General features: G+C 45.4%; 2 protein-coding genes across 4 annotated transcripts; one reads left to right on the top strand and one right to left on the bottom strand.

The window, feature by feature from the left end:
- Positions 1–1,213: 1,213 nt before the first annotated feature.
- Positions 1,214–13,449, bottom strand: DEDD2 (death effector domain containing 2). 2 transcript variants are annotated; one of them, XM_032228024.1, is made up of 6 exons: positions 12,980–13,330; positions 10,674–11,322; positions 10,228–10,338; positions 9,642–9,773; positions 3,153–3,545; positions 1,214–2,056 (listed from the first exon to the last, which is right to left on the bottom strand). In XM_032228024.1, exons 2-5 carry the CDS (start codon positions 11,146–11,148, stop codon positions 3,172–3,174), a joined length of 1,092 nt encoding a protein of 363 aa, XP_032083915.1. In that variant the 5' UTR covers positions 11,149–11,322; positions 12,980–13,330; the 3' UTR covers positions 1,214–2,056; positions 3,153–3,171. The 2 variants fall into 2 exon arrangements, with proteins under 2 accessions (XP_032083915.1, XP_032083917.1); XM_032228026.1 differs by lacking the exon at positions 12,980–13,330 and adding an exon at positions 13,361–13,449 and having other exon boundaries at positions 1,821–2,056.
- On the top strand, positions 13,367–18,938 carry LOC116515793 (zinc finger protein 574-like). Of its 2 annotated transcripts, none has more exons than XM_032228023.1 (2): positions 13,367–13,451; positions 14,536–18,938. In XM_032228023.1, the coding sequence occupies exon 2, from the start codon at positions 14,547–14,549 to the stop codon at positions 17,121–17,123; it is 2,577 nt and encodes an 858-aa protein (XP_032083914.1). In that variant the 5' UTR covers positions 13,367–13,451; positions 14,536–14,546; the 3' UTR covers positions 17,124–18,938. The 2 variants fall into 2 exon arrangements, with proteins under 2 accessions (XP_032083914.1, XP_032083913.1); XM_032228022.1 differs by lacking the exon at positions 13,367–13,451 and adding an exon at positions 13,713–13,858.
- The last annotated feature ends 284 nt before the right edge of the window (positions 18,939–19,222 follow it).

A 19,222-nucleotide genomic window follows, 5' to 3' on the forward strand; every position in this document is an offset into this window, starting at 1 on the left:
ATCAACAAAAAAAAAACATTTTTAAAAAACTCTGCCTTTATTTTTGTAACTCAAGGTGGTAACGAAACCCAATACTCCTTCCTCCTCCCATTTTCCCCACCAAAACAATCCTGTGAGGTAGAGGTGGGGCTGAGAATGATTAGTCACCCAGCTGGCATCCATGCCTAAGGCAGAACTAGGTGGTGGATATTTACAGGAGAATCAAAGCCGTATTTGTGGCTTTGTTCGGATGAATGCAACTTTTGTTTGTGGTACATGACTTGCCTTAATTTAGCAATGCAATTATGAACCCAGCCCAGAGTGGCTTGTTTAAAGCAGGATTAAGCAAAGCAAACCACGGGCTGAGCCCAGGTAGTGTTATTTGTTGTTTAAAAAGGGTTTTCCACCCTTGTGAACACCACATTCGGAACCAGTTTAATGTGATGGTGAAGGTGCTAGCCTAGAAACCCAAGAGGGTCTGAGTTCTAGTCCTTCTTTGGACATGAATGACTGCTAGGTCACCTTGGGTCAATCGCCAAGAGATGGCAAGTTCCCCACTCTCTTCAGAAACATTCTCATCAGGTTGGCCCCAATCCTGTTGGCCTTCCATAAGGCAGTAAAGACCTGGTTACGTGCCCAGGCCTGGGTTCCTCAGTTATGTTAAAGCCCCATTTCTGGGCTATATTAACATATACTTCAATCGTTTTACTTAGCAACTATTTATCTATTTATTTTGTATTATTTTAAGGGTTTTGTTTTTATGATGTACACCACCCAGTCACTTGTTCAGATGGCAGCTATAGAAAGCAAATATAAAGGTTTGGCATGAAAACTGTATTCACCAATAACTTTGTGTGGCTTGATGTGGGATTGGGAAGAGGTTGCAGTGTATATGTCAAGATGCTTCTGGACTGCGTTTCCAATCCTCACCATCTCTGACATTAATGTATTTCGTTTATTGAGAGTACAACCTAAAATCAAGGGGAAACATATGGAGCACCTACTAGTTTGGATCACACCTTTCCATTACTCAGGTTCCTATTAAAAGACTTTTACTCCAGTTTTCACAAGTATGGTTCTCTGACCAGCAAATATTCATCAGCATCTTTTAATGTATTCTAAAGACTAATCCGCCCTTGTGCTGATTTAGAACACCTGAAAAATTACAGGAATGTAGGTATGAAAGGCTGGACTCTAGGCCAGCTCTGTTCTTGTTAGGAATTAAAGGCAGTTGCAAATTGTCTTCTTTATTAACATTGTCACTTGCAAATACAGTACATTAAGAATTTTGTCCAAAAGTGGTTTTTGTTTAGGGTTTTTTTTTTTTTTTTTGGTTAAAAAAAATACAATTTTTAAATTACTTATTTCTGGCTCTTCCAACTGCAATTTAGCAGCTTCCTTAACCCAGAAAACAATCCAAACCTTTTCATATTTTTAAAGCCTATTATTTACAGTATATACAAAGAACCACAGAATTGAAAAGTGTCCTTAGAAAAGTGACTCAAGGTTCCACACCCTTATGATCAACTCTCGTAATATGGGGCTAGGCTGCATTTTTTTCATAAAAGGGAAGAATCTACCTCAGCACCATCTTTGAGAGTGTAAGGTTTTTCTTCCAAGAGTAGTTAAAGCAATCTGTTCTGCTGCCATCTTTTGACCAAGTGTACCTGCTATTTTGTAAAATTACTCTCCAGTGTTGCAAGAGCACACACAAAAATGACAAGTACAGGTAGCAAGCATGACATACACAACTCAGACTGAAAGAGTGTCAAGGCCCTTCAATGCTTCATTAGCAGATAAATTATCTCTCACAAAGATTTTCCTTTTTGCTCCGAATGAGAAGAATCCAGGCTGAATTATTGCTTTTGTTCATATTCTGCTAAATCTAATGTCCATCAAGATCATTCTTGACTTGTTCTTTCAATGCTTCTGTGGCACAATTGATTCCTGGGAATCCCGTCGCTGCCAAGATCCAGCCCTGTCACATGACGGAATGATGATTTTCTAAAGTCTTTTTTTTTTCCTGTTTCCCTGAAGTCTATATCCAACAATAATCAAGTAATAAAAATGAAGTATCCTGTAAAAAAAGAAGCAGCAAAAAGTTAAAGCAGAAGTCTAACTTGATATTTAGCTTGTTTGCAGGCAGTGTCCACTATATTTCTTCGGGAGAGTCTTTATCTCAGGACATCACTGGGATCTAGTTACAGTGTTGTCTATTTTTCTACTGCCGTTTGTTTTTATCTTGTGCAATAGGTATCCCTCGGCTTATATTATTGGGAGCAGGCTTTTTATTGCTAAGGCAGTCATTAAATAAATCGTGCCCAGTTTTATCATCTTTTTTGTTAAGTCAATCATGCAGTCATTAAGCAAATCCAGTCTCCCCTAATGACTTGGCTTGCAAGAAACTCCCGGGGAAGGTCACAAAGATTGTATCCTTATGATTTATAGTGATACTGTTTCCTGATTGCTTATTTGTACCCTATGACTATCATTAAGTATGATTGATCAACGTATCTTGTGTTTTTATGTACAGACAGCATATGCACCAAAGACAAATACCTTGTGTGTCCATTCACACATGGCAAATAAAGAATTCTATTCTATTTTATACTATACTAAAAATAGCAATCACATGACCTCACGATCCAACTGCCACAACTACATACTAGTTGCCAAGTGCTCAAATTTTGATCATATGACCATGGGGATGCTGTGACCATCCTAAGTGGAAGGATCAGTTGCAAGTCACTATTTCAGTGCCATTGTTACTTTGAACAGTTGCTAAATGAATAGTTGTGTAAGTCGAGGTCTACCTGTAGATATTCTAAACAGAAATGCTTCCATAAATTATCTATTGAGTATTTGCACTAGACAGGAAAGAATGTATTGCCTACATATTCAGCAGCATGTCATGAGGTTACCCTGTTCTAGGAAACAGAAGCCTGTAACATCGACAAAAACCACATATCATCATGGTTCTGTATATTTTTAAAAAGCAGCTTTATTTATTAGTTAGGCTCTTTGCAGATCAGGGCTACCCCAAATTCTCTGAAGCACAGATTGTCGCTATTGTGCTCCTTACTTGTAGAGCTGATTCAAAGGAGTGAATTAACTTCTGAAAAATGAGAGCTTCTTAGCAATTCCGACAACCAGCTAGTTTGGAAGGAACATACCTATGTCACCTAGTTGTTGTTACCACACCTGGGGACTAACATTTTCCAGTAACAAACGCCGACCCTCCTCGTAATCATCCTCATCCACGTTGACTAGCAGCCGAATAGCTTCCTGGCCCACAGCTTCTTTAAGGGAGTCTGTGATGAAGACGCCTTTCAATGCCTCAAGCAGGGAGCCGTTCATATAGTCACTCCAAAAGGCATCCAGGTAAGAGAGCTCTGAGAACTTGATGTCACAGATGATTGAGCCCAGGTCGCGGGATTTCAGGATAGTGTTTGACTGCCCAAACACATCGAACTGGCGTTCCAAATGGTTCTGCTTGTTAGACATCACATTCTGACGCAAGACAGGTTCATGCTGACAATATTCTGCCCGAACACGAAGCCGTATGTCTGAGAGGAGCACACGAAAGAGAGAGAGAAAGAGAAGGAGGGGGAAGAAAGAAAAGGAGGGCCATTAGAGATGTCGGTCACAAACAGAGCAAGAAGACAAACACACAGTCATGCAGCGGTATTCTAGGATCAGGCTTTCAATAGTCCCGAGCATAAAAACCAACCAAGCTGAAGCTCAAACCCATTCAAGATTCCCCCAAAATTCAGGGACCTGAAGGAGTCAAGCTCAGCAAGGGGCACTTCCACTAATTTTTAGGTGTTCCTTTGGCACAAAGTTAGAGCTGAACTTCATTTATACTTTAGCCTCCATATTCAGCCTGCAACACCTCCCTATTTCAAATTAAATATGAATACTCATCCAGCCTCAATTCCTACCTAGAGGAGCAAAAGAATAAATCTCTCAGTGTAGCATATCCTCCACCTTTACCATCTATGCCTGCTATCAGCCATCAACATGGGTCTTAATATGATGTACATAGTTTTCAGTCAATGGAAGTTAACGTATACATCTAAAACAACTTGAATTAATAAAATGTAAGGCAAGATCAACCTCATCTATTGGCCGGATTTGAAAAGAGTCTGAACTAAAATGAGGGACCTATTCTGCACACAGCCTTGTTGTTTATATTCTGGACATACTGACATGCTGCTAGGCAGGTTTACTACCGTGGTGCAGATGCCTCACTAATTAGCAACGTTCAGCTCTAACTGTGGACTGCGGAAGCAAAAGAACAGGTTTGTTTTGTTCAGTCACCCCCAATGTTATCGTCAGCATTGTAGCTGAATGTGTTAAAAGGTTCAAAAGGGAGGGATAAATGGAACGAATACAGAGTAAGATACGTTTAAGAAAAATGAGGCAGGTGGTGCATTACATACGCTCAACAAGGCCGTCAGCTTTAATTTCTCTGTGTCTTGTGGTCATCACCTGTAGAAGCATTAACTCAAAGTGCAGTCACAGCCCTTTTCCAGTAACTTTGCACGGCCTGGAGTCCAAACCCACCCACACCACCAAGCTACAAGAGGTTTTTCAGTAGCTGAGAGTCCTCAAGCAGCAGGAGCTTCAGAATCCTTTTCCCCCCACAACCCCAGATGGGCAACAGCAAAGCTGTGCAACAAACTGCATTTAACAGTGGCCCATAGCATTGATTCATTTTTAATTCAATGGCAGACAGCCAGGAAGCAGCAAAATTTAAACAAATGTTTAACGACCTGCATGAGCTTCTACTAGAAACAGTTCCTTTCCACCCACATATTTATGATCATTGCACCAGAAGGTTGCTAGTCCATACACTCAATACCCGCTCGCCTTAAAAGGACTTCAGCTGCTGGGCCACTGGAAACCATTTTGAGGTTCCAAATATAGGTTCCCACCCAATTGCTGACTAGATACATTTAAGTTGAAAATCTCCTTTTGCACTGTACACAGCTTAAAATACAGACTTGTTGCATCCATGATTTGGCACATGATTTCATCAGAACAATTTACCCAGTTTCTAATATCAACAATGTTCTGGAGTATTTTATGAGGCAGCTGTCAGAGTTGGCGTTAATATACTGGCAATCCTTGAGTCACAGTTACATTGCATTTGAACTGATTTAGCCACTTTCCTTCCTCCCCAGGACACAATGAGAATTAAGACTGTATGAAAGAATCCCAGCTTTTATTTCCAAACAGGCAGGAAGCATATCAAATTGCAGGAACTGGCTATGTGGGAATGGTCTTCTACATAAATGCCTCCTAGACTGTGGGAATTTGTTCAATCATTTTCCACAGCCAGCAGTAATGCAAGCTCTGAACAGCTGCACTGAATTAAACACTAAACTCATGGGCAAATACACCAGCCGAGGCAGTACAAAACTACCACACCCACCCACGCCATCATTTCCAGGCCCCTGTTCCAGTGAAATAATCCCACTGTGGTTATTATGTAGAAAGACAAACTTGAAAAACTTGTTTCTGAGCCAGATACTTCGCACAGGCTTCTGCCAATGTCTTTTCCCAAGTTTGAGCCCCAGTAGCAAGAATGAAGGAAAAACCTTCAGGTCCATTATCACTCAAGTAGCATGGTTTCAGAGGAGGCCTGTCACCTCAGTATCCATGCAAACGCATTAGTGTGTGTTCAACACTATTAAAAGATTACAAACCAAGATCAAGTGACCCAACAGGAACCAGAGAACTTTAAATTCTCAGTTTCCGAGACACGTTGGGACCTACAGATCATCCTGAATCAGATATCTTTATTTATTTATTTATAATAAATTAATAATAATAATAATAATCTATATATTATCCCACCCACTCCCCAAAACAAAAATTAAATATTTACAGGCCAACAAAAACCATTACAGACAATGAAACCACAGAAAGAGGCCTCCACTGCGCTGAAGGCCACAAGTCCCAAAGTCCAAGGCTGTGTGTCCCTCACAGCTTGCATAAGAGTGCTGCAGGGTCCAGTTGCAGGTTCGCTTCTAACATAGAAGAAGCGCTGAAGAGGCAGGTGAAATAATCAAGTGGGACACACTTAAGTTTTTGCTTTTAAACTTGTTTGGGTATTTTTACCAGTGTCTGGTACTTGGCCCGCTTGCCTGGGCCAATACTTATGCTTTTCCAGGGATGAATTTCAACTGTGGACCGAGAGAAACATGGTTCAAGACTTTTAGCACATGGTAACATCAAGAAATCATTCTGAGATTCAATATTGTAAAAGAACACAAAAAATGGCGTAAAGAACCTAAGCTAACTTCTGACATGGACTGCTGCAGATACCAGACTGAATATAGATATTTTTCTACAAGGTGATTAACAGGTAGTCCTCGAATTGCAACCACAAACGGGGGGCAGAATTTCTGTTGTTCAGCAAGGTGGTTGTTATTGTGCTCAGTTTTACAATCTCTTTGCCATGGTTGTTAAAGTGAATCATTTAACTTGTTAAAAGAATCATGCGGTTGTTAAGCAAACCCAGCATTCCCCCATTGGTCTTGCTTATTGGAAGCCACTCGGAAGGTTGCAAAGGGTGATCACATGATCCTGGGATGCTTGCAGCTGTCATAATACTAGTTGCCAAGTGCCTGAATTCTGATCATGTGGCCATGGCGATGCACTGCAGGGACTGATTTTAAGTCCCCCTTTTCAGTGCTGTTGTAACCTCAAAATGTCACCAAGGAATGATTGTAAGTTGAGGATTACCTGTGGTTTTTTAAAATTATTATTATTGAGGACAAAGTGACACACAAACAATTATTCTTATTATATTTACTGGAACTGGGAAATACTAGTGACAACAATGAACAATTTCAGGAACATCAACACTTGTGAATGCATATACCAATAATAAATGTTGGCTAACCAGAAGGGAATGCCCAATTCAACTGATGTGAAGAATTTAAGGGCATTTCCACCCCAATCAAAGGGATAAAAAAGGAGCCCTCAAGAATCCCATAGCAGCTATAATGGTCTGATATCTGCAGCAGTAATTATATGCAAAATTAAGATCAGTTGATAGGGAGGCCTTCAATGGACTGACATATCAAAGAATGGCAACTCCCAAAGAACAAATCCCTCACTGCTATACTATCCCAGCCTGTTTCCATCACATTAGGGGTGGGCAGCTATAGCAACTTTATGCCCTATGGACTTCAACTCCCAGAATTCCTGAGCCAGCATAGCTGACTCGGGAATTCTAGCAGCACAGAATTCTGGAAGAATTCTGGAACCATAGGTCATAAAATTGCCGTAGTTGTTGACCCTTGCATCATCAGGCCCTGCTGGAAGTTTGGGACACAAGGCCCCGACAGTGCCAGTCTGGAGTAGCTCTAACCAGTATCATAAACCCAGGAGCTGACAGTGCAGCCCTGTCCCCTATGGGCATTCAAAACAATCAACATGTCTTTATGAAGTGGCTGTCTGAAAGGCTGGCATGCAGGGTGGGCAACCTATTTTTTTTTTTCTAGAAATAGTAAGTCAGCAGATATCATAAAATACAAATTTGCTTTTCACAAAGTACTGGTGGAAATTCGGGTGCATGGATTCATTTACCTTTGCGAGACCATTCTGTGAGGAGATTGCACAAGTGAGACAGAGTCTCTTTATCATCAACTTTTGCTTAGTAACCTGGAATTTAAACGGTGGATTGAGAAAGAATTGGCAGAAATCAAGCAGCAACAAAAAAATGTTCATTCGGGAGTTTGCATGGATTTTTCTTCATTACGGTATTGCTCTTTCAAACTGAGATAGCCTACAGTACTATAGCATACCAGAAAGGGAGACTCCCAGGTTTAGTTCTGCAACTCAGAAAGCTAATAAAATAGCAGAGTTCCTTTCAGAAGCAGCTGCCTAGGAATCTTAAATTCTGCCTCAGTGAAGCAAGGTAATTTTACAAAGAATACAGGCAACAGTCTAGGTGTTGAACGGAGTTTACAGTTTGATCCTTGCACCTACCCGGCAGTAGCCTTAACTGCACTTGAAGTTGCAGTTTTGAGATTGCTTGTATTATTTTTGAACATTCTTCATTAGAACCCATGGCCTGTAAACTGGTCAGATGGTAAGACAAGTGTTTTTGTGCATTCGCTTTTGTTTCATTTGCATTGCACTGACGCAAACACAATAGCACAAGAGTTCTGCGGGGATCATCTGCCAGCCCTGGGTACCCATTGGCTGAGTGAGGGTGCTACAAATTAGGCAGATGGAACACACTTCCAGATAAGGAAACTGTAAACACATTGTGTGGTTTGTCACAGACAACAATCCACCTGAAAATTTCACAGTTTTCTTATGCAGAGTCCTTAGCTAATAAGAAAGACATATAGTATCTGAGACAACCTTAAATTATTCAAAGGAGATAAAATATGCTGGTCTTAAGAGACAGGCACTTACGCAGAGCTGGAAACCAAGACAGAAATCTGACTGTTAATTCATCTGTATGATTTTAGTTTACAATTTAGATACATACTGCTGATGTCAGAGTATAATTCAAGAGATGACCACTACCAACCAAGGCAGGAGGATAAACTTCTTAGAAAATCAGAAGAAACCAAGCAGCACCAACAGAGCTATTCAAGAATAGCTCAAATCAAGTGTGGGCCTTTGTTGGCAAGTCATTTGAAAGAATACAACAGCTATTTACTTGGCGAACATAGTCAATCTTGTCTCCAATCAAAATAGTATGGCTCTATTATGAGTTTTATTACTACCATCGCACAGAGAATGAGCTTGTGGTATGTATGAACTCCTTGCAGGAATTATTATTTTCTTGATGACTTAGTAGGGGGGAAAACTAGATTCAAAATAAACTTGGTTTATCCTCCAGTTTTTGTTATTTATCTAAATGTAAAAAAGGCCTTTTAAATCTTTCCATTCTGAGCCCAGAGGTTTTTCATTTGGAATTAATGCTTTCACCAGGATTTTTCCATCTGAAATTATTAAAAGTGGAACTAACCAGATTATCTTGCATTTCTCCAGCTCAACACAGAGATCATCATCAGAGTCATTTACTCTCTTCAAGACCAGCATATGAAACACTTCAGTGTACTGAAATAAGTCTCCACAAAGCTGATGTTATAGATATTCAAGTTGGAAGGCATTCATAAAATTTGTTGTTATGCAAGATGCCCAAGAAATGTTTGTATGAAACTCGGTTATATATTTTGAGCATAAATTTGTTTTGATATTTGAGCATAAATTTGTTTTGATAGTAGTGAAAAAATAGTTGTCCATTACCAAATTACGCAGGGAACTGAAGACAAATTCTATGAAGTGGATTGGAGACTTCCCACCTTCTCTCAAGAAGGGGCCAAAAACTCCTATTCTCATTTAGTGAAATCAAGTCTTAATATCAGGTTTAAACTGCAGTTAATATTGTAAGCCAAACCTCAGGCTACCTACACAAAACATCCTCTGTAATTCAGTTACTGCATCTCTTCCCCCACCCCCAACTCTACTCCTTTGTGATTCTAGTCAAAGAAAGAGAGAAATAGAACAATGACCCTTAATTGAAACCAGGGTTGCTAATGTGGTTTCATGGGTTTTCAAAACAAAACAAAACAAAATCTAGATCAAATGCATTCCAAGAACACAGCGTATGCCAGGCAGACACCTACCACAAGTCACTTTGGTGGGAGCTGGAACCTCCTGCTTTGGAGCAGAAGCCGCTTTAGCTCCCCGCCGTCTACAAAGAGAAGTAGCCTTAGATCGACCTCTGCTTACTCGCTTCCTTTTGCTTGAATTGGAGCCTAGGGAAAGAAAGGGGGGGGAGAAATGATACAAGTTTTCATGGTGCTCCCCATTAGCCTACCTAGTAATAAATAGAAGATAATTTCTGTAGCTCAGGATTGAATTGTGAGATCCTTGGCACTCTGAGCTTGGTTGTTTGCTTGCAGATGTTTCATTACCAACTAGCTAACATCAATGCTAGCGAGTGTGGGGCTAGCTAGAAATAAATCTCACGTTACACAAATCTGCCATTCTACATCCATGATTCACGAATTTCAAACACGAGATAGCAATTAGTTATAATTTATCTGAAAAATGTTAGTTTAAAATGGATCTTTGATTAGGCACAGGATTATACTGCTAAGTATTAATATCCTGATCTTTATAAAAGTTTAGCATCTGTAATCAACACAGTTAAAAGACAAATCAGAACACAGAATATTTTTCTCTTTTCAAATTGGACAATTTACAAACCTGTCTCCCACTGATCATGTCGAGGCTCTGAAGAGGCTGAATTCAGACAATTGTCCATTTGTTGATCTGCTGGTAGAACAGATGGTCCATAGGTGTATCTCTCAGGAGAAACTAGAATTAAAAGTTTTGAAAGTTAGGCAGGACTTCAACTGGAAGAGTTCTGCAAGGAAACATCACCAGTTTGTCAAATCAGTTTGGATTCCAGTTCTGGTGATGTTCTTATAATCACAATATTCAAAACAATAATATGTGCAAGGAATTATTCAGTGCCTGAAATTGTTGTAATCATTTCCCCCCCTTTAACATTTATCCTACTATAAGTAAAACTGCTACAAAATAGGTAGAAATGATCTAGGTTAAATATCCACTAAGAAAAAAAACTGTTACTTGGTGAGATTCAGTCAACAATGAAATGTTACATTTCCCCTACTGCTCCAATCCAGTACCTGTACGCTGCCTTTTCAGGGTAACATATGGCAATAGATCATGCCTTGTTAGCACCCTCAGGAGCTGTAAAAGCTGCACAAAGTTGGTTTCATCACATTTGCCTCTCCTCTCCAACTCCAGGAGCAGTTGGACACCATTCTTTGCATGCAATTTCTCTGCAACTGCCTCAAGGTTGCCATCATTCCTGCCCAAATTACACTGGCACGGATTTCTCCTTTTCCAGTTTTCTAATGCTGGTGAGGTAAGCTCAGAACCACCTTCTTCTGCTGCCGCCACAGTCCAAAGGGCCGGATCCAATGGATGAGTCCAGGGCTGTGTCTCATCCAGAAGGAACGAGAGCACTTCCACATCATTCTCTGTGAGCTGAGAACCAATGATTTCAAACATCTGATGCAGGGAAACCATCCCATAATATTCAAAGCATTCTTCATCTTCCCAAATGTGGGCAAACAGTTGCCTTCTCATGTCAGCCATGTAAAAACACGAATCCTAGGAAGCTTTAAAGATTACAAGCTAGAACTGAATGGATACGCTGTATTCTGAAAACAGATGGAAAAAGAAGAGTCTCTTGCCAAGTTAAATTAAAAAAATACAGAAACTGATCTGAAGCCTTGAAGGAAGATCCTTTCAGTTTCACCACACAGGAATCTGTAAATGAGAAATCGGAGTTACTGAATCAGATCAAACCTTCCATTGTTGCCTCGATTAAGATAACAATAATCATACAGATCTACGTCATTAATACTACACGCCTATGATGTGCGTGTGTACACTTGCATGCACGTGCCTTTGAGTCAAGTGTTGACTCCTGGTGACTACCTGGACGAGCCCTTTCCGTTTTCTTGTTCACCTTTTTTTTCTTTCCACAGAAGTGGCTTGCTATTAACTCCTTCCTTATGACAAGAGAGTGACTAACATAAAGACACAAAGCTGTCTTGCTGCCTCACCAGGCAAGACAAGAGGGTTCTCATTGTCTACCCCTCAATGTGACTATGGTGTTCCTCAACAAAATATCCACTACGTTGTGTCTGAATGTCCATCAAGAGCCCACTGTCTGATTTCTTTTCAACATAGACCACTCTGTCCTTAAATAGCTGGGTGGACTGGACATTAACATTTGAAGTACTATAACTTCTGTGAGTCCCTTGGACTGCAAGGCAATCAAAACGGTCAGTCCTAGAGGAGATCAACCCTGACTGTTCTTTAGAAGGCCAGATCCTGAAGATGATACTTTGGCTGCCTAATGAGAAGGAAGGACTCACTGGAGAAGAGCCTAATACTGGGAAAGATGGAGGGCGAAAGACGGAGGAGACGACAGAGGACGAGGTGGCTGGATGGAGTCACCTCGGCAGGAGATTAAATGGACTCCAGAGGATGGTAGAGGACAGAAAGGCTGGAGGAACGTTGTCCATGGGATGGCGACTTCGAAACTAACAACAAAATCCATGTATTTGCCATATGCTAAATAAATAATAACCAGGCAAGACAATAGTCTCACGGCTTCTATCCTGGTGCCTTTAGCCACCACAAACTGGCTTCTAACGAGACTAGGGGCGGAGGGGGGGGGAGAAACGGGCCAGGGAGCCCCATTCTGCTTCCGATTCCCCCAAACAAAAGCCAGTGACGACCCGCTTTTCCTGAATTGCCCTTTAGAGAAGGCAAAACGCCGTTTCATGGCCGACCAGACGGACGCCTTTCCGGCAGCCTGCAAGGCACGGACACGCCGCGCGAGGGCAGCCGCGGCCTTGCCCCGCCCCTCCTCCTCCCCGCCCCGCCCCCCGCCGCTCGTCACAAGGAGCAACACCAGCATCCGAGGTGTGGACGAACCCCGCTTGGCGCAGCCGAGCCCCCACCCCCCGAAACTCCGCCCCTGCAGGGACGGAGAGCCCCGCCCACAGAAGGGGAGGGGCGGCGGTCGCCTCTCCGTCGGGACAACCGTCTGAGGCCCCTCCCCCCACGGCTCATTTCTCCTGTTTTTGACGTCCCCTCCCCCACTTCCTCGACCCAGACAAGCCTCCCCCTCGTTGTTTCCCCCCCCTCACGTCGCCTCTTCCCCTCCCGCGGCAGGTTTTGACATTTCGCTCCTCTCCATTTCTTTTAATCCTCGCGCAGCCCCCCCCCCCCGCCCATCGTTGTTTTTCTGACAGTAGGCCACCCCCTCAAATACACCTCACAACTACCGCCTCCCTCCCTCCCCGCTTTCCTTGTTTTATCCGACTCCCCTCATCATGAAACCCCGGTATCCTTCTCCACCTCTTTTCCTGACCGTCCCTACTTTGGCACGAAATAAATTGCCTCCCCTCACCGGATCTCCCGTCGCTACAGACCGCCGTCGTCGCCGCCGCTGTTTCAATCTTTCTGGCACCTTCGACTCATCTGCGCGTGCGCTCCCCGCGGGTAGGTACCTGGCCGCGCATGCGCTCCAAGGCTGTTTGTGTCTCGCTCGCTCGAACTGGGCGTCGAGGCGGCCTCTCCCGCGCATGCGCTGGGACCGTCCCTCGGCGAACTAAGCGATGTCGTTCCCTGCGTCGCGTTCCCCCGCTCACGTGGCAGCTCGCTACTGTCCCCGTGACTCACGTGCGGGGTGGGGTTAGTTATTCAACAACTGCCGCGCCCTCGCCCCCGCTGATCGGAGACGGCGCTTCCGCGTCCTAATTTGGGCTGAACTTAAAAGCAAGTCACTGACCTGAGGCGAAAAAGGCGAGCCCGCCGCCTTTATGCTCTAACGGCGACGCAGTGTTTATGTAAAGTGGCGTCAAGGAAACGGCACTGATTACGTAAGCGCCCTCAAGCGGAGGCGGGCTCTATGCCCAGACACACAAAAGAGGGAGGAGGGGGGGCGGGGAGGAAACGAAGCGCAGGTCTTCATCCTCGTGACGGGGCGGAGCTAAAGAGCGGCCAAGCCCGCCCATTTCCACCTCAGGCTGGGGTGCTGATTGGCCGGCGCCCTTTAAGCTTCGCTCCCCTGAAGGAGAGCCTGGGACGTCACAGAAATCCTCCGCGCCGACCCGCCTCTGTAGTATCGAGGTCTCTGATTGGCGCTCTCGGAGCTGTGGGCCAGGCAATGAGAGGGCGCGGTGCAGCCTAGGCCGAGCGGGCCCTGCGTGACGAGGGAGCGGCGAGAGGGAGAGACCGGGCGAACGCCGGCTGGTTGCCGCGGCGGTGGGTTCGGCCCACGGGCCGGGTGAGTGCGGCGGCCCTACCACCGCCGGAGCCGTTCCCTCGCGAGGGACCGCCTTCCCCTTCCTAGCCACCGCTCCCTCCTCTCCCTCCGGCCAGCCCCTGTCAGGCTCTCCCCTCAGGCTGGGCTGACCTTTGACCTGAACGTTTAAGGCCTGCGGTGTTGTATCCCCTCGCCCCCGCCGATGTTGCCACAAGCCGACATCAAACTATGGCTTAGCTCCAGTCTGACACGGGTGGGAAGATTGGTTTAGGGGAAGGAAGCCTAAGGGGAAAACGTCTTTGGGCCATGGAAGTGCTGCAAATGGCCTTCCCTGCAGATGGTTGCCTCCCACTTTCCAATTTCCTTGGTGCAAAGAGCTCAGACTGGCATATATGGTCCTTTCCTCCTCTTCAGTCTCCCACCCAGCAGAGGGGATTTCAGTGTAGCCTTTTCATCAGTGCGCTTGCTTTTTTAAAAAAAATAACTTTTTAAATCTACGGTACATTCCTTTTATTCAAGGAATAGCATTTTCTAGCAAATCCTGTCCCCATTCATTTTCTTAGGCTGAAAATACCATTCCTTTGTGGGTTAATGTGTTGTTCCTGTGATGGGGGGTGGGTACACGGTTATTTTCCAGTGTCACTTGTATTAAGGTTGGTTTCTTCCTCTCTACAATCTCTCTCCTCCCTTCCCCTCAGGTGGAATCATAATGGCAGAGGAGTTGGCTCCCTCTGTGTTTTTCCAGCACCAGTATATGTGTTCGGAGTGCGGACTTCTCTACAACACTTTGGAAGCGGTGCTGCTCCACCACCAGAGCCATTTAGGGGAATCCTGTGAGACTGCAGCCGCCGCCACTGTTGCTGATGCAGAATCCCAACAAGACAACCGCTATCAATGCCTGGAATGTGGGTGTGTCTTGTGGTCACCTGATGAGCTGTTAGCGCACCAGGAAGTGCATCCCAGGGAAGTACCAACCCGACCTTCATCTCTCCCAGCCACCACTGGACAGATCCGCTACCAATGCAATGAATGTAATGAACTTTTTCCTTCTACGAGCCTCTGGCTAGCTCACCGCCGGACACACCAGAAACAGGAGGCTCCAGCAAACTCTTCTCCATCAATTTTACCTTCTTCTCAGCCGCCTCCCTCCCCTTTTTCCCAAATGTCCAATCCTGAGCCTCCCCAGATCTCTTGCCTCCCAGCCTTGCAGGAACCACATCCGACGTCACCGCAGTCAGTTCCCCCCATGCATCCTTACGAATGCTCAGAGTGTGCCTTCCTTTTCTTAACACCAGAGGAGCTGCTGGAGCATCAGGGTGAACATTTTACTGAAATCGAGAAAGAGAGTGGGGAGCCAGCTGAGGTGGCAACCCAGGAGGCGTCCAGCCCCTACATGTCCCCAGTGCCAGGCCCTGAGGAAGCAATAGCGGTGCCTCCTCCCGCTCAGGTTTTCTGTTGTACGGAGTGCAAGCAGGCCTTTGGTACAATGGAGGCGCTGCAAAAGCACCAACAGGAACATGTGGGGAACAGCGAGGAATTCCTGTGTGGGGAATGCCAGCGTGGCTTCACAACAGCCAAGCGGTTATTGGCTCACCAGCGGGTGCATGTGGATGGCACGTACGAGTGTCCGAATTGCAACAAGATCTTCAAAAAGGCAGCCTCTCTTGAGCAACACATGCGCATCCATAAAGGCGAGGCGCTCTACCTCTGCGTGGACTGTGGGCTTGGCTTCTCCACCGAGATGACCTTAATTATGCACCGCAAAAACCACACGGCCAACCCCTTGCACCGTTGTCATTGCGGCAAGACTTTCAGCAACATGACCAAATTCCTTTACCATCGACGCACGCATGCTGGCAAGAGTGGGATCCCGGCCGCACGGGGGGGCGGAGGAGACCCTGCATCCGGCCAGCCTGCCGAGCAAGCGCCCAATGAGGAGGAAGCCCTTGTGAATGGCTCCGCCCCTTCCTCCCGTTCGCCGGGGAACTCGGCCGAGGCCTCCAGTGGGGGGTTCCTGTGTCCTCAATGTGGAAAGGCGTTCTCCACCCATATCCGGATGGTGCGGCATAAGCGAGTCGTGCACGTGCTGGAGCGCAAGCACAAATGTCCCACGTGTGGCAAAAAGTTCAAGAAGCTGGTGCATGTACGGAATCACCTGCGGACACATACGGGGGAGAGGCCGTTCCAGTGCTCCGAATGCGGCAAGACGTTTGTTTCCCAGGCTAACTTGGCCCGGCATCACGTAACCCACACCGGAGAACGGCCCTACCAGTGCCAGGTCTGCGACAAGCGCTTCACTCAGTCCTCGAATCTCCGCCAGCATCGCCTTTTGCACATGGCTCCTAACGGAGACGGGTCCCACTCGTGTGACGACTGCGGCGCTGCCTTTCTCCGAGCCCGTCAGTTAGCCTTGCATCGAACGGTGCACACAGGGTGCTTGCCTTTCCCTTGTCCGGACTGTGACAAATCCTTTTCACGCCATCGTCTCCTTGAACTGCACCGGCTCAGCCACTCCGGACACGAACCTCACCGCTGCCCAGACTGTGGCGCTCTTTTCGTGGCGGCCTCCAAGCTGCAGGAGCACCGCTGTGCCGGGCAGAACGAGCAGGGGAGCCCCCAGCAATCATACATCTGCACCTCTTGCGGCAAGTACATGGGCTCCTTGGCCAAACTGACCTTACACCAACTGGTTCATTCAGGGCAGCGTCCGTACAACTGCCCGCTCTGTGGGAAAGCCTTCACTACCCCTAGCGGGCTGAGCCGACATCAACAGCGCCACGCTGGCCTGCGCCCTCACAAGTGTCCTACCTGCAACAAGACATTCGTGGCAGCCTCGGGGCTGCAGCTGCACCAGCGCACGCACACGGGCGAACGCCCCTTCCTCTGCCCAGATTGTGGCAAAGCTTTCCGACAGGCCACTCATCTTCGTGAACACCGACGCCTGCACACCGGGGAGCGGCCCTATCGCTGTCCAGAGTGTGGCAAGGCCTTCGTGCAGTCCATGCACCTGGCTGAGCACAGACGGATCCACACCGGGGAGCGCCCCCACCCTTGTCCCCTCTGCTCCAAGACTTTCAAGACCGTCTCGAACTTGCGGAGCCACCGCAAAACGCACACAGCGCTGGCTGACAGCCAGGATGCTGTGCAGCCTTTGGAATCGCTTGTCGCTTCCGGCCAATCCACCCAAACCATTATGTGCACCAAGTTTGGGGAGACCATTGCTATAATTGAGAGCGCAGAGCCTCTCCCCATGATGGAGACCATAGAGATCTATCTAGAGATGTAAATTTCCCAGAAATGTAGAAGCCGTGCCAGGGGAGGGGAATTTCCCATCTTTTTCTGTATTTAGTTACAAGGGAGGCGCAAGGGCAGCATCCACACTTTTGCCTTGGTGCAGAGGTTTTAAATCCTCTATAACTCTTCTGTACACAAAGGCTTAACATGCCAGCGGGAAACGGAGAGCACCCCTCTCTTCGTGCATCTTTCAGCAGGGCTTCTCACTGCACCAAAAGTTCCTCATCAGCTGTTTTAGTTTCGCATGGAGGCCTAAACTACAATTTACGGACCTCATTTTGAGAATTTCTCTGGGCAGTTCCTTTTTTGTCTGGGGGGTGGGGGTGCTGTGGATTGGAGTTGGACCAGCCACCTTGATCGCAGCCGGATGCTTACCGTAAATTAAAAGAGATGTGTTATATTCCATTATGGTCTCCCAGTTTCATTATCAGAGATTCTAAGGAATGGCTCGATACAGCATCTAGGACAGGCTGTCCTATAGTTTTGACTATTGAATTATTTGCTTGCTTTCAGGGGAGGGGGATTGTTATTCGCTATTAAGTCAAACAAAGTTGTGATTTTATGATAGAATAATAATGCTACATCTTAAGGCAAAAGAAAGGGGATACTTTTGTGCTTTGATAGTTTGACACAGTTTTATTATGTCTGCAGTCCTAGCAGAACAAGCCGCGTTTTAATTAAAACTGTCCCAACTGAGCAACAAGTAAAAATACAGGATTTTTGCTTTAATGTGTAACTCCTAGCTGAAGGCCAGTTCCATTTTTTTTTTAAATTGGAAAAGCTCTGTGCCATCTTTAGATGATTGGCGTATGATGACTGATGAACATGCATGTTTTAAAACTCGAGAATTTTTATGACGATTTTTCCAGACCAAAATATTGCAATATGCATAATGGGAAAAGGAAATAATGAGTTCCATGGGTAGTCCATCGCCCTGGGTAGCTTTGTATTTGCTGCATTTGGACATCACATTAACACGACCGATGTGACCCAATCCAAGTTCATCCAGCATACTAAACTTTTAACTACCATGTGTTGGCTGGCTTGACAAAAAACATTGAAGTATTTGCGGAATCTGGAACGGTTAGCAAACAGGCATGTCAGTTATCATGTGAGGATATTATCTTTTTAGGATGTGACACTCAAAGACAGTCTAACTACTGAAGCAGATGGAAACAACAGGGGTAAAAGCTGACACTGTTGAGTGAAAAGATTCCAGTGTAACAACTAACCAAGGAACTATGCCACCTGGTTGGGGGCCATAATGAGCATGTTAATTGTGCACACCTAGCTACAATCCAGTGCACAAGTTCTCAGCTAATGCTAAAGGCTATTTTTTTAATTGGGTGTAGGTTCAATAGCAAGCTTGACAGCTGAGATTGCTAAGAGAGACTGCATGTCCCCCACTCATACACATTTGAACAAAGTAGAGCTATGCCATCCAATCTACATGCCATAAGCATTCTTTAGTGAACTTGAATTCTGTATAGGAGGATTTATGGCATTTCAAGTAGCCAGTCTTAACACAAGGAACATGAGTCTGGAGCCCAAGGTAGAAGCACAGCTCTAGGTCCCCATAATCTACCCCAAAAGAGTCAACCACAAGTGCTTGGGGCGGGAAAAACCTTGATCCCAACGTTAAGGAGCCAATTTTCATTTTTTTTTTAAACAAAACAAAACCCTGTACATTCAGATTTAAATAGCGAAGCTAGGGTGGTACACAGCTGAACCAATTCCTCCCTCTCTCAGATCTGTACAGATAGTCCTCAACCACAACTGAGCCCAAAATTTATGTTGCTAAGCGAGACATTTGTGAAATGAGTTTTGCCCCATTTTACGGCTTCGCTTGCTAGGTTTCTTAAGTGAACCACTGCAGTTGTTAAAATTAGTAACACGATTGTTTAGTGAATCTGGTTTCCCCTCCCATTAACATTACTCGTCAGAGAGGTCCCAAAAGGTGATCACATGACCCCGGGACACTGCAACCGTCGTGTTGAGTCAGTTGTCAAGCATCCAAAGGTCGATCGCCTGACCATGGGGATGCGGCAATGGTCATCAGTGTGAAAAATGGTCATACATCACTTTTTCCAG

The sequence above is a fragment of the Thamnophis elegans genome, chromosome 12 (genome assembly GCF_009769535.1).
Source record: "Thamnophis elegans isolate rThaEle1 chromosome 12, rThaEle1.pri, whole genome shotgun sequence".
NCBI lineage: Eukaryota > Metazoa > Chordata > Lepidosauria > Squamata > Colubridae > Thamnophis > Thamnophis elegans.